Here is a 13,925-nt window from a genome sequence, read left to right on the forward strand (position 1 = left end):
CCCGCGGAGCCACGCCTCTTCGGAGCGGCCCCCGCCCGCCAGGGGAGAGTGGGCGGGGCCTAGGTAGCCTGCCCGCTCCTCTCCTCCCGCGATGACCTCATCGCTGCCCATTCTGTCCCGCCCCCCTCGCCGCCGGCCAATCGCGCCGCTGCCCCCCGCTCCGTCTCTGCCTGCGATTGGCTCTCCGGGTCCGCCTGGTTTCCCCGAAGCCGGCCCGCGCTGCCGGGTTCTGCTTTTCCCGGAGAGGAAAGGACCCCGCCCACTTCCCGGGGGGAGGTCATGCACAAGTTGGGGGGTGCAATTTAGGGGGCTCTTGCAGCTGGATCTTCCTGTGCTCGAGGGATTGGGGGGGGGGGCGAAGCTGAAATACAGCTAAGCCATTATGCCAGTGTGCAAAATATAGTGCAGAATGTTATTGTTGTTGTTGTTATTGAATTTATTTATACCCTCAAAGGTGCGGGAATATTATTTAAATACCCGCACGCTTTTCCTTCTGCGCTGCCCATCCTGCTGTGCTTTGTGGCCTGGCCCGGCAGCGGGCAGAGGGTGGGGCTCAGTCCTGGGTTCGAATGTCGCCCTCCTGGTCCAGCAAGAACTGCCTGGCAGACTTGGTGCCCTGTTAGTCTGTTTCCGCAAAAGCCAACGTAGGCTGATACTAAAGAGACTGGAGGGGAGAGTTTACTTGGGATTCTCTTTGGTGCACTCAGATTCGGGTGCTCCAAGGGGCAGCTTTGAGGGATGTGATGAAGCAACCACTGGCAAAACAAACCCAACAACAGCACCGATGTCAACTCCAGACCTTCAACTTCAGTCCAAAAAGTCTCTTTCCCCTTATTCCTATTTGAGCTGCGTTAAAGGAGGATTAGATAAAATCCTCGACTACCGTTTATTATTATTCTATCAGTAGCTATTAGCCGCGAGGGCTAAACTGAACCTCCATATTCAAAGGCAGCCTACCTGAATACCAAGCAGACTCCCCCCAGACCCCTCATTTTCAAATGGAATAGAATGGATGCCCCACATCCAACCACTCCAATTTAGTACATCAAGGATCTGAGTGTGCTCAACTTTGCTGTTCCATGAATGGATGAGTCATTTCCCGCTGGACTCCAACTATGGCAAGAATTTCAGATTCGGTGCCTAAACTTGTCAAATGCTGCCAGGCGATGAAGGTCCTGATGCAAGCCAATAATGCTCTTCGCTTCCTTTCCTTCCAACGCCAACCAAGTTGGTTCTAATTAGCAGGCCGTTTCCGCCGTCCTTCAACGGAAACGTGCTTAAGGGGATAACCTTTTGCCTGCAGAGAAAGGGTTCGGAAGGAGGGGAGTTAGCAAAGGATAAAAGGAATAACTGCAGGATTCAGAATTAATGCACCCCAAGTCACAGAAATGAGTCCAGATTATAATGCAACCAATAATGCAGAAATGTTTTTTAATGCATTGCATTTTGTTCTTCGCATTTAAAGTTAATTATTATTAACGTTAATAATTAAACATAAAGACAAGCAGAAAACATTATAAAAATCCTCCAAATATCCCAGATGTCTGTAAATATAGGTCTTCCCCCTATATGCACACCAAGATAAAATTTAGTAAAGATAACTTAGTGGTAGAACACATGTAGCTGGTCCTGGGTTCGAGTTCCTGTTCTCGCCAGTTTTAAGGGTTTGTGTACCCACTGTCCTCTTTGGGGGGTGGGGGTGGGCGGTGGGATCCAGTTGCTGCTAGAGGCAAGACTCCTGTGTGGTAATGCTAGAACGGGGAACATTAAGCATTCCTTCTCAAAACTCAAGGACTTGCTCCAATGGCTCTTTTAAAAGGAATTCTGTTTATTCCGGGAACAAGCAGGCAGCTTCCAAACAGCACAATCACTCATTAGTTACAGAGAAACAGGAAAAGAAATAAAATAACTGTATATCCGGGACTGGCCCAAGGATTTTGGGTGCCCTAAGCAAGACAGGTCAAGTGGGATCTGGAAATCTCCCAGCTCTGCAATTAATCTCTGGACTACACAGATCCGTTCATGCAAGGGGAGATCTTGAAAGGCCCAGGAAAAAAGCAAGCCTTTACTCACCATTAACAAACATATAAAAGAGCTAGATGAGGCTAGTTCATTTATTTATTTATTTATTTATCATACTTCTATACCGCCCTCCCCGGAGGCTCAGACAAGCGTGGAGACTGCGCCACCCAGTTTTCTCCAAATCTAACCATCTTGGGGTATTTCATTGGTTAAGTTACCAGGGCTTCCCATAAATATTACCCTTCTCACATTTTGCAGTCTGTGGCCCCCTTCAAATGTGCCAGGGCTCCCCAGGGAGCCATCTGGTCCCCGTTGAGAAAAAAAAATTGACGCTTATTTCAACTGGATCTCTTTCAAGTTTTCAATATAGTTAGAGTTCCTGACTTTTGTTTTTTAAAATCCCAATTTTGAAGCCTTGGGCAACAGGCAGGACTCTTTCCCCCCAACTCACTCTCTGTCCTGGAATCGAATTATGTACAGAGCGCCTCTCTTTTGTGTAGGGAACAGTGCTTTATCTAATTCAGGGGTGGTCAAACTGTGGCCCTCCAGATGTCCATGGACTACGATTTCCATAAGCCCCTGCCAGCAAATGGGAATTGTAGTCCATGGACATCTGGAGGGCCGTAGTTTGACTACCCCTGGCTCTAATTAGTGACTTCTGAACAAAATTGGAGTCCAAGGTCACCTTTAAGGTGTGAGCTTTCATGTGCATGAACAGGAATGGAACAGGCAATGGAACAGAAATCGTAAGAGTACAGATATAAGGAGGGAGTAAATTAGTGGTAAATTAGTAAACAGCCTCATGACAGCATCCACAAATACGCAGCATGACAATGAAGACTGGATCATTCCTTGTTAGGATAACAAAACCAGTCCTTTGGGTTCAATTGTCATTCAGAAAAGCACAGGGGAAATAGAAACGTTAAGGTTAGCGATTAATAGCAAGACACTTTCCCAGTAGTGAAAAGAAGTCACTAAGAGGCACCCGTTGCTAGCCCATCCACCTCCTGACTTCTTTGAGCCTTTGGAATTCCAGCACTGCGTGCCAGGCTGAGCAACAAAATGGCTGCCACAGGAGGCGGAGCCTGCCGCAAAATGGTGCTCTGTGTGCAGGCAGTCTGAAGTCCAGGCAGCTTGGCTCTCCCATTGTTCCTAGACAGGCTATTGCAATGAAATCTGTCCAGTGTACATCAGGGGAGAAAGAAGACCCTTCAGCAGCGCATGACAACCTGGGGTACCAAGCTGAAGTGCTGACCCAGAATCCGAGAACGGGGGCGAGCTGCCGGTGGGTGTCGACGGCAGGGTGAACAGCTGCCCTTTCTGTCTCCAAGAGTGCCTTTTAGGATCACTTGCTCGAGGCTAAATATACCCCAGCTCCTTCGGCCTTTCCTCGTGCGGCAGAGAAGTCTCTGGTCCGGAGAGCCTGCTCCTGGCTTCTCCGGGTCCTGGTGCAACCGGAGCCGAATTGCTGAGATGAGTGGGGCAGCTGAACGGCCAGGCAGATGCGGCCCTGCTGTAAACCTGACCGACGGTTAACCAGTTTCACTTCCCAAATAGCACAAGCCTATAAATAGCCTGTTCAGCAACAGTTCCCCTTGCTGGACCTCAGCTGGAACCAGGCTTGGGTTTCGCCTGCTGGGATCCAGACCAGCTGAGTAAGTTGTAGGGATGCCAGCCTCCAGCTGGGACCTGGAGATACCCCTGGGACTCCAGACTACAGAGATCAGCTCCCCCAGAGGAAATGGCTGCTTTGGAGGGGGGGACTCTTTGGCATTGTACCCCACTGAGGTCCCTGCCCTATCCAGGTCCATGTCCCCAAAATCTCCCAGACTTCCCTTTCCAACAGTTGGCAACCCTCCCTCCTCAACCCGCTGATAGCCACTACGCTGCACCCTCCTTAGTGGTAGGCCTAGAAAAGAAAAAGGGGGATTGGGGAGAGAAGGCAGAAGCTGTCGAGGACAAAACCCACAGACCGTGTATCGCTTTGTGGCTGTTTTTCCTGAGTTAAAAAGGAAAGGAAACAGAGGATGGCCCTTTGGGCTGTGATTGAAGGGGCAGACGAGCCCCAGGGCAGAGTACGTCGCTAGCTACCCCCGTTCCTCTAGTTCAGTGTCAGCTGCGGTAAAATTTTATGTTCAGGGTGCAAAGTTCTGATCAGACTTTGTGTGACGGGGCCGCCTTTCTTCCGGCTCTGGTTTATCGTCAGAAAACCTGAGCGGCCTGTCTGTCTAAACAGGGGTTGCGCCCTGTTCAAAACGGAGCTTTAAAAATTGCCCACAAGGCAGGAAGAGAAATGTCAGAAAATATTAATTTATTTTTTTACTATAAGCATCGTAGTAGCAGCAGGACCCCAGCGGCTCTCACTGTAGAGTACAAACTTGTAGCCTAAACTCACAGGTGTGGAGCTGCCAGCTCTGGGTTGGAAAATCCCTGGAGATTTCATTTTGGGGAGTGTCTGGGGAGGGTGGGGCTCCAGGTGTTCTGATGGCACCCATCAGAACTCCTGGAGTATCTGGCCAAATACACTTTTGCTTGCTGGCACATCACCCTCTTTCAGTGGTATCTGTTGGGAGGGGGGCTTGCCTATCACTGACCTGCAAGCCAATGATAGAATCCCTGGCTGCTTGGCAGGCAGAAAGGTCCCAGGTTCAATCCCTGGCATTTCCACTTAAGAAGGACCAGGCAGGAGGAGACGGGAAAGGCCTCTGCCCCAGACCCTGGAGAGCAGCTGCCGGCTTGAGCAGACAATACCGACCCAGATGGCCTGATTCAGCACCTCTCTTCCTCGGAAACGGCCCTGCCTTTTCGAAAGGTTATCTAGGCTGAATGTCAACCCACTCCTTCCTTGTGCAACAGCAGAGGAATTTCTCTGTTTGCCACAGACCTCTCGTCACTCAAATGACTGAAGCTTGGAGCCACAATAGAGCCATCTAGCGGCTGTTTCCAGCCCCGGAGCAAACAAAATCCATTTGGGATTAATTGGAATAGTCTGAAAGAATCCTTGAGCTGGAAGGGACCCTACAGGCCATCTAGTCTCACCCCCTGCTCAGTGCAGCAGGCCACACTCACCACCACAACCCCAGAAGTCACATGTCATCAGAAATGACTTCACTCAGGTGCTCTCACCAAATGTGACATCATGCTCTGTTGCCCGCCCACCCTCCAACACAAAAAACAGCCCAGCAGCCTACTTCAGTTGCCACCATGTGGATTTTATATGACCCCTCCCCACCCCCTCCAGCGCCATCACTGGCCATTTGGGGAGGAGGGGGCAGGTCAACATCACCATCTATGGTCATGTCGCCTGATTTTTTTTTAATGAAAAATTTATTTTAAATGAATGAATTCCCCCTCAGTTGGTGAAATCCTTCCAGGGCTGCTGAGAATCTCCAGTTGAGAAAGCCTAGTTTGCAAAACTGGACTTTTCTGTACAGGTAGTCGGGTTACACTGCAAAAGTGGTTTTCTGTTCCACACACGTTGGATGTGCTTTTACAGCTGGATTTTCCTGTGTGAAAGAAACCCCCCGCCCCACCCCACATCCCTCCAGCCAGGGCCTTGGTGGCTTTTGGTCCCAAGATGCCACTCCCTGGGGGCACAGCCTTCTCCTGAACCATCGCAAATTAATCCCGACCGTCAGCTCAGGAAGCTAATTGAATGCATTCGCCTTTATTATCAAAAGAGAAAAACAGAACCTGCTTACATTTACCAAGATTGGAAAGCAGCTTTGAGCGACTGTGTGGAATTTTTCTTCGTGGGATGTGTCCTCATTTGGTCGAAGGGGTCTTTCGAGTGGCCCGCCTTTGCTTCCACCGAAATCTTGGCTTCCCAGCGAGGAGGCCTGTCCCAGTGCTGCCGGCTGAAGTCTCACGACTCCGTTCTTGAAATGAGGACGTTTGTACAAGGAGGGAGCGGTTTCCACGCACTACCAGGAGCATTTTCTTGGTTTTGGGGTACCTGTCACAAAAGCCCACGAATTAGCAGTTACGGCAAAGGAGTCAGAGGGCTCAGCCACCCCTGACTATTTGGCCCTCAACATTGTTATCAAGCTGTTTCTGTATCCCCGTGCCCATGCGCTCGCCCACGGGGACAGTGCTTTATGGGGACACACAGGGACTTGCCTCTTGGGGTCACACAACAGGATGAAACGTGGCAAGAAGTTCCTTCAGCAAACAAGTGGGGGAAATACTTATTGGACGCTTACCCCCTCAGGATACTGGTGAGGCGGGCGACATAGCCGATTTTCTTCTTCTTTCTGCATAACTGGATGTGGCTGCGTGTCAGCGAAGAAGGCGGCTTGTGCCGGTGAACGGAGGAAGCCTTCATCCTGGCTGCTCAGGGGAGGACACAGCTGTCAACAGCCTGTGGACAAGGCTCAGAAAATCACTCTCTCCCTCGCATCTTATATCAGGGGTGGCCAAACTGGGGCTCGCCAGATGTCCAGGACTACAATTCCCATGAGCCCCTGTGAAGTAGGTGGGGCTGAGAGAATTGCTCTGAGAGAACAGCCCTAAGAGAACTGGGGCTGGCCCAAGGTCACGCAGCTGGCTGCATGCGGAGGAGGAGCGGGGAATCAAACCCGGCTCTCCTCTTTAGAGTCTGCTGCTCTTAGCCACAAGACCCCGCCGGCTCTCAAACCTAGAGGATTTTGAGGGACAAGACTTCCCTGGGAGGAGAATAATAACGCCACAAATAAAACTTCTATCAAAGAGCAAGACTATGCAAGACAGTGGCAGTTCTAGCATCATTGGTGAGTTGCTTCTTTGCTGTTCAGCTTATTTTGTTTCTTTAACCCAACAGGACCCGGGGGTTCCTTCGTGCCCAAGCTACAGACCCAAATCAGAATTATGCCTGTTGTGAAATTACTCATTGCTGGAGCTCCCTGTACCAAGGTAAGAGGACTGGGACATAGTCACCTGCCAGAGTTCCCAGGAAAGAGATGAAAGGAGCCCTCACTCACCCACCCCCCAGGTACGTACTTGGACACGTCTCAAGAAGGCAGCAAAAGAACAGCCTAAGCTCATCTCAAGGCTTAGAAAGTTGCTGACACTTATATAGTCGGTGTCCCTCCTCCCAGCTTCATTGGCTTTGCAGGTGCAACTCCAGTGTCAAGCTCACTGATTGGTTGAAATCCAAAAGGCAACAGGGGGACAGGGGGAGGACCCAATCCTGCGAGAAGTCATCTTCCCACACGGAAGAACCCCAAACACTGAAGCTGTCTTTCCCCACTGCAGTCACACTGAATGTACCCTTGGGCTAGTCACAGTTCTCGTTGAGCAGTTCTCGTTGAGCTCTCTCAGCCCCGCTTCCCTCACAGGGTGTCTTGTGAGGAGAGGAAGGGAAGCTGCTTTGGGACTCCTTTGAATAGTGAACAGCAGGGTATTTAAAAACAGTTTTTCCTTTTTGCATCGGTAAACAATGCTTCTGGGGTTCTGGGCCCACTGGGGTTGACCTCCTGATGGCCTCTGGGGTTTGGCCACCGTGAGACTGGATGGACCGCCGGCCTGATCCGACATGCCTTGCCTTATGCTCTTATCTGCTTCCCTCTTGGGGTTGTCCCAAATCCAGTGAGAAATGCTTGTCCTAGCATTCTGATAGCACCATGTTCAATCATGGAGGAGAACTGGGAGCCAGCTTTTGCATAAACTCAGAGGATGCAACATTGGGGGGGGGGGTCCTGCCCCTTTAACAGAGATGGGATGGGATGTTATTGGCTTCCATTCCATATTTTAAGCCTCTGTTAAAGGGACAGGACATTGTTTTCCTCCATGCATGCCCCCCTTCTAGCTTTAAAACAAAACAGCCAGGCAAGCTGTTTGTCCATGTGGGGTCACAGAGACTGCTAAGTTAGGTGAAGATACATTCAGATGGGACGAGAGACCAGCTCTTTAATTGTGACCCCAGCATGACAGTGCAGGAACCAAAACGGAACCGAAGAAACCCCTCCACCAACCCCAACTTCTATACACAAACCCCACAATAGATCTGACCCATTGGTCAGTTTCCCTCGAAACTGACTACATCCGGCAGACTGGATCTAGCCGCGCATTGGTCAGTTACAGGGCAGGCTTGGATCCTGCCTAGGTAGAACTACAGACAGGACACCCCAAATTAAACTGTGCCGTCCTTCCAGGTGCCCCTGGGTTCGAATTTCATGCTACTGATGTCCCTGAGATTTTGCACGACCGTCTGAAGCAGCAGGACAAATCTGGAGTCCAGCAGCGCCTTGAAGGCCAACAAAGTTTCATGCGAGGCGTGAGCTTCCGTGTGCACGCCTTGCCCCTGAGGAACTGCACCTGCCCACCTGTTGGCCTTAAAGGTGCCCCTGGACTGCACTAATCAAGCGCCGACAGCAGTTAGCCGAGACCCACAGGGCCCTGTGCCCTCCCAAGCAGCCGTTTTGTCCGGGGGAACGCATCTCAGCAGCCGGGAGAAACCGGCGGCGAACCGGAGCCCCCGGCTGGAGGCTGGCAACCGCCTGCAGAGGTTCCGCGCGCAAGCGTGCGCCGCCAGGGGGCGCTGCGGTCTCGCGCGGGGCGGGGGCGTGTCCGGCCGCCCTGGGCCCCGCCCCTTGCCGTGAGCGGCCTCTCAGGTGAGGGGGCGTGGCCTGCCGCTCCGCGCCCGCTGCGGCGCCTCCTCCGCTCGGAGCTGCCCGGCCGGCGTCGCTGCGCTTCTCCCGCTGCTGCTGCTGCTTTCGGCCGAGCGCGGCGCCATGGCGGAGCAGGAGAGCCGCGAGTTCGGCAAAGCGGATTTCGTCCTGCTCGACTCCGTCTCCATGCCGGACTTCATGGCCAACCTGCGGCTCAGGTGAGCGCGGTGGGGGCGGGTGCCAACTCCAGGCGGACCGGAGAGGCGAAAGGGAAGCTGATCTCCCTCTCGCCTGGAGAGGAGTTGTCATCCCGGGTGGGCTCCAGGCGCCGCCTGGAAGTTGGCAAGGCTAGTGATGGCGAGGGTCTCGGGCCGGAAGGGCGGGACAGGTGTGCCCTTCACCTGGGGGTGGGCGTGGCGCTGCCCGCCTGTTGGGGATTTGGCGGTGGGAAGAGTGTGTGGCAGAAATGCACCTTCAGTCGCCCCTCTTCCTTTGCATCACTGCTGCTTCGGTTTGCTGGGAAGGAATGCGTGGGCCTCCCGAGGTAGACTGTACCTGTATGGGGAGGCTCCATCGCTGGCTAGGGAGGTTGAAACTAGACACAGCTGGATGCAAAATGTGCCCTGTGGGAGTTTTGCCGCTCCAAAGGGAGGTTTGTGCAGTTTGCCAAAAAGAAAGAGTCACGTCCTTGTGTGGTTGTCCTTGTGTGGTTGTGCCGTCAGTTTTTCTCCTCACTCGGTGTAGACTTCGACTCAAAGGTCATGTGCTGGGCCTCTAGGGATGAAAGTTTGCACAGGCAGACCCCATTGAGATCTGTTGCGTGCGTGTGGATTTCAGTTGTGTATCCCTGTGCTGGTTCCAATTTTCATTTTGCTTCCTCTTTGGAGCCAGGATTTCTTCCCCTATCTGTCTTTATGGGTGTTTGCTCTCTGTGTCTGTTTGGTATCTTATTGGCAATTGGAAAACATGCTCTTATTTATTTATTTCTTCAATTTACATACTGCGCTTTCTGCACGCCGGCTCAGAGGGGTGTACGACACCAAAGTAAAACAGCAATATAAGTTATATAATCAATAGCTTAGTAAAATCATTTTAAACTATCTGTAAGTTGCAGCAACGTTGATAGCAGCTGTTATTTCTTGTTGTTTTGTTAAAGGGCAACTTTGATTGTAAATATTCTGGCTTCTTTATTTTGGTTGTGTGTGTGTGTTTTTTTTTAAGTTGTTTAACTGAATGTTTTGGTGGTCAGCTATAAATAGCTGCTAATATTTTCTTCCAGCAAGGTTTCTGTTTGTCCTTTAAGTATGGAAAAACAAGGCCCAGACCAATAGTGCAAAAAGGGTAAAATTATTTCATTGCTTAGTTTTCCAACGTGTTTTGCCCCAGAAACAAGCATCTTGAGGGGAACCTGCAACACAACAAATAACATGAACTGACTTTGGACACAACATGATTTAAATATTAAAAGTCTTTAAAGTTTTTGGAACCCACCATAACATACACAAAAGGGCTAGAGCATACTTATAGCCTTGGGACTGCCTGTAAGAGAACTCCTTGCAAAAAATATACCCAACAAAGATGAGCTGCAACCCAGAAATTAAATATATATATTTTTTGTATCTGAATAAACCAACCTCTGCACCGTGCAGCCCTGCTGGGTGAGGCCAAAGGTCCTTCCTAGCCCAGTCTCGAGTCTTTCCTCTCCACCCCCTGCCTTCCTTACTCACCTTCGTAACAGGTGTTTTGGTACTTTGGAGCATGTTTATGGTTTTGTGATTGTGCTGTTTCAATGCCTATCAAATATGAAATGGTTATTGGACAGCTCCAGGACAAAAGAGAAGCCCTGCTGGATCAGGCCAGTGGCCCATCTAGTCCAACACTCTGTGTCACACAGGGGCCAAAATTCAGGTGCCATCTGGAGGTTCACTAGCAGGGCCAGAAGCCCTCCCCAAGCATCAAGAATATAGAGCATCACTGTCCCAGAGTAGTCTATCTGCACCTTGTGGCTAAGAGCCTCTGGTGAACTTCCGCTCCAGATGTTTCTCCAGTATCCTCTTGAAGCTGCCTATACTTCTACTCAGAGCCGGCTTAGCAACGTATGACGTCATGGGCAGCCAGCTGTTTCTTTAATGACAGCTGTGTATGAGTAACCAAGATTATTTCAGAGGGCAACCCAGTCAGGCTGCAGTAGAAAAGTGAGGTTTGAATCCAGTATCCATCTAGGGACTGGCACGTGTTTCGGGGTAAAAGCTTCCACGAGTCAAAGCTCTGTTGATCACGCACAAAAATAAAACACCCACAATATTTCGACCGGCTTCTCCCTATGTGCCCCTTGCAGCACGTTACCAAATTTTGTCTTGCCCTGCAACCAGAATGTGGAGTAGGAATATCACCAGATATGAATTGTTTGGCGGTGCAGCACAGAGAAAGCAACTAAAGCCTTGAGCAGATCTTTTTGTGATCTTTTGGCTCTTGGATGCACAAGAGATTCTGATGGTGGCTCACAACTGACCTGCCAGAGATCTCTTTAGCCGCATCTTGTGCGCCTCATCCTTGGCTGAATACCTCTGGATTGTAAGAGGTTTGATGGATATGGCAGCTAAAACAGCCGTAGTGGGGGCATCACTTGGGCATGAAATTGGGGTCACTGTGGATGGACAGGTAGTTGTGAGTTCCTGCATTGTGCAGGGGGTTGGACTGGATGACCCTGGAGGTCCCTTCCAACTCTAGAATTCCGTGATGCCCAGCAGCTGCCCCTTGGGGGCACCACCCTCTCATGCAACCCACAAAATATTTCACAAGTAGAGAGCAGGTACATGGCAGACACATGGTAAAATACTGTCCAGCCCCTGGGGGTTTCCTGGGCCCCCCCCCCCGCCTTCTGCCGTCTTGATGACAGGGCTGACCAATCCAACACGCAGCCCCTGGTGGGCTGCAGCATAGCTCACCAAGGAATGTCCGGGAAGAGGGGCATCACAGCTCTCCGTTCCAGGACAGATACCTACAGAGTGCAAGATGCAAATGCTATTGGTAATAGCAATTCAGTCATGTCCAACTCTCTGCAATCCTATGGCTCAACTGCTGCCACAATTTCTGATCTTGCACCGTGTCTTTCAGTCAGATAATGCTCTGGACGGCGTCCATTTTGATTGTATCTCACCACCCTGTTCTTTCTCGGCCTTGTTTCCTTTCTCCACTGACCAATCCCAGCTTATTTGCTCTCTCCGTTGGGTTGGATCACACGATACGGCCAAAGTAAGTGAGCCGGAGAGTTGTGATTTTGCCTACCAGTGATAGATCTGGCTTCATGCATGCTAGCATTTCCTAGTTTGTGACTTTTGCCGTCCAGGAATCTGCAGAAGCCTCCTCCAGCACCGGAGTTCAAACGAACCGACTCTCCTCCGCTCCGATTTCTCCATTGTCCAGGTAGCTTCTGGAAAAATTGGGAACTCTAATAATAAAGGTGCTCATGCAGAGGCCTTAAAACTCCAGTCTCCGGAATTTTCCCCCCTCCTTCTTTTTGTAAACGTCCAGCTTTATGCAGAGTTCTTGAAAACTCAGCAACTTGCGTTGCCAGGTGGGATGCTTTGAACTGACCTTAACTCCATAACATCTTTGCTTTGCAACCTCTTCTGTATTTAATGGGACATCCAGTTGTTGCTGGCTGGACAAGTGAAGTAAACCTCAAGAGAGAGCAGTATATATTTTAAAAACCCAACTTGGTTGTGCTAAATGGACGTTCGCAAATATTTGACGGCTTGTTATAGGGCCTGAGCTGCCCCTGAGTCGCTTCACTATAGGATGTCTCAGCCACCCTAACGAGAAAAGCCAAAGAAAAGCCGGGGAGCTCTGCCTAGAAGACACAGGACTTGCTTTGCCCTGGAGGTGGGTTGCCTTGGCACTTAAACCCTGAGAATAGCTTCCCGTCCTATACAAACAAATAGTTTAGTGAGTTGAGCTACCTGGTTGGCTGGGCTTGTCGGTGAGTGTGAAGGAGGTGCGGTGGAGGCAGGATCGGAGATCTGGCAGAATCCGCCAGGATGAGCAATGCCCCTTTTCCTCCGAGGCTGCTCCGTGTTGTAACTGTAGGGTTACACCCAGGTGAGCTACCCTTGACAAGGAGCAGAACGATGACAGAGTTTCTAGAAGCAGAGACTGGCAGAACCCTTGGGTTCAGTCTGGCATTCGATTCCTCACATTGGTTTCGCGAAAGCATCACAAGAGGCCAGCTTGGTGTCGCAGTTAAGAGTGGCAAACTCTGCTCTGGAGAGCTGGGTTTGATTCCCCACTCCTCTTCCACATGCTGGCCACTTTGGCCCAGTCACAGTTCTCTCGGAGCTCTCTCAACCCCACCCATCTCACAGGGGGTCTGCTGGGGGAAAGGGAGGGAAAGGCGTTTGTAAGCCATTTTGAGAGTCCTTTGGGTAGTGAAAAGTGGGATATAAAGGGTCTAAAAATTAAATAATAATAATAATAATAAACATACATGGTAGAGCTCTATCAGTACTTGGGTTGGAGAGCTCCAAGGAAGGTGTTATTAGGACCTCTGTTATGCAGGCAAAGATTCCAGAGAACTCCCTGGAGCAATATTTTGGGTTTTGTGATCCGCCACGTGGCATCTAGGAGTGGCGGGATATGAATCCCAAAATAAATAAATAAACATAGTACCACACCTGTTTGGAGACATTGCCTCTTTTTTGAGCATTATGCATCCGTGGACATTGGTGTGCTCTCTAGTTTCTCAGAATCTTTTCAGGTGGTTCTGATTCCTCCTTCCCAAGCTGCCTTCACAGCCGTCACTGGTGGTTCTTTCTGTGCTCGGACCAGATTTCCAGGTAAGATCAAGAAGCCAAGAGCGGCGCTCTCAGGAAACTCTCGGCGTGAGCCGTCCTGCTCTTAGCCTTGTGAGCCATGTTTGCGAAAGGAGCGCCTCGCCGTGCCAAGCACTTCCTTGTGGGATATTTCGAAGGTGCATTCCTGCCACGAAAGCTGGCCGATTGTGAATAATTGTATCCTGCTTTGCTCCCGAAAGAGCAGTATTCACACACTCCCGCGGAAAACTCTTGACAGCTCCAAATTGGACTGTCCCAGGATCACACAGCTGGCTCCTGCAAAGGCTAAGAGCCCAGGAGCTCAGAGTCCTTTGCCTCTTGCCCCTCACCTCTGGTCCAAGGACTCGTGCCTCTGGCCAGGTTTCAGCTTTAGTGGTACCTGCAGCTGGAAAAGGGTGCAGCTAAGCTGTTGTGGGCCTTGTGTGATGATGATGAATTTGATTTATATCCCACCACTCATTTAGCATCTCCTCGCGACCCACCC

General features: G+C 50.7%; 1 protein-coding gene and 1 long non-coding RNA gene across 3 annotated transcripts in view; one reads left to right on the forward strand and one right to left on the reverse strand.

The window, feature by feature from the left end:
* Positions 1 to 989: 989 nt before the first annotated feature.
* LOC143826326 (uncharacterized) lies at positions 990 to 7,132 on the reverse strand. Of its 2 annotated transcripts, XR_013227044.1 has the most exons (4): positions 7,000 to 7,132; positions 6,225 to 6,382; positions 5,724 to 5,977; positions 990 to 1,297 (listed from the first exon to the last, which is right to left on the reverse strand). It is a non-coding gene; the product is annotated as an uncharacterized LOC143826326 (long non-coding RNA). The 2 variants fall into 2 exon arrangements; XR_013227043.1 differs by lacking the exon at positions 990 to 1,297 and having other exon boundaries at positions 5,670 to 5,977; positions 7,000 to 7,131.
* Positions 7,133 to 8,654: 1,522 nt separating this feature from the next.
* Positions 8,655 to 13,925, forward strand: part of MYO1D (myosin ID) — a 91,466-nt gene continuing 86,195 nt past the window's right edge. Inside the window, exon 1 of the mRNA XM_077313879.1 lies at positions 8,655 to 8,827. Within this exon, the coding sequence (XP_077169994.1) occupies positions 8,733 to 8,827 (95 nt within the window). The 5' untranslated portion in view covers positions 8,655 to 8,732. The remainder of the gene's footprint in view (positions 8,828 to 13,925) is intronic.

This window comes from Paroedura picta, chromosome 16 (assembly GCF_049243985.1).
Source record: "Paroedura picta isolate Pp20150507F chromosome 16, Ppicta_v3.0, whole genome shotgun sequence".
Taxonomy (NCBI): domain Eukaryota; kingdom Metazoa; phylum Chordata; class Lepidosauria; order Squamata; family Gekkonidae; genus Paroedura; species Paroedura picta.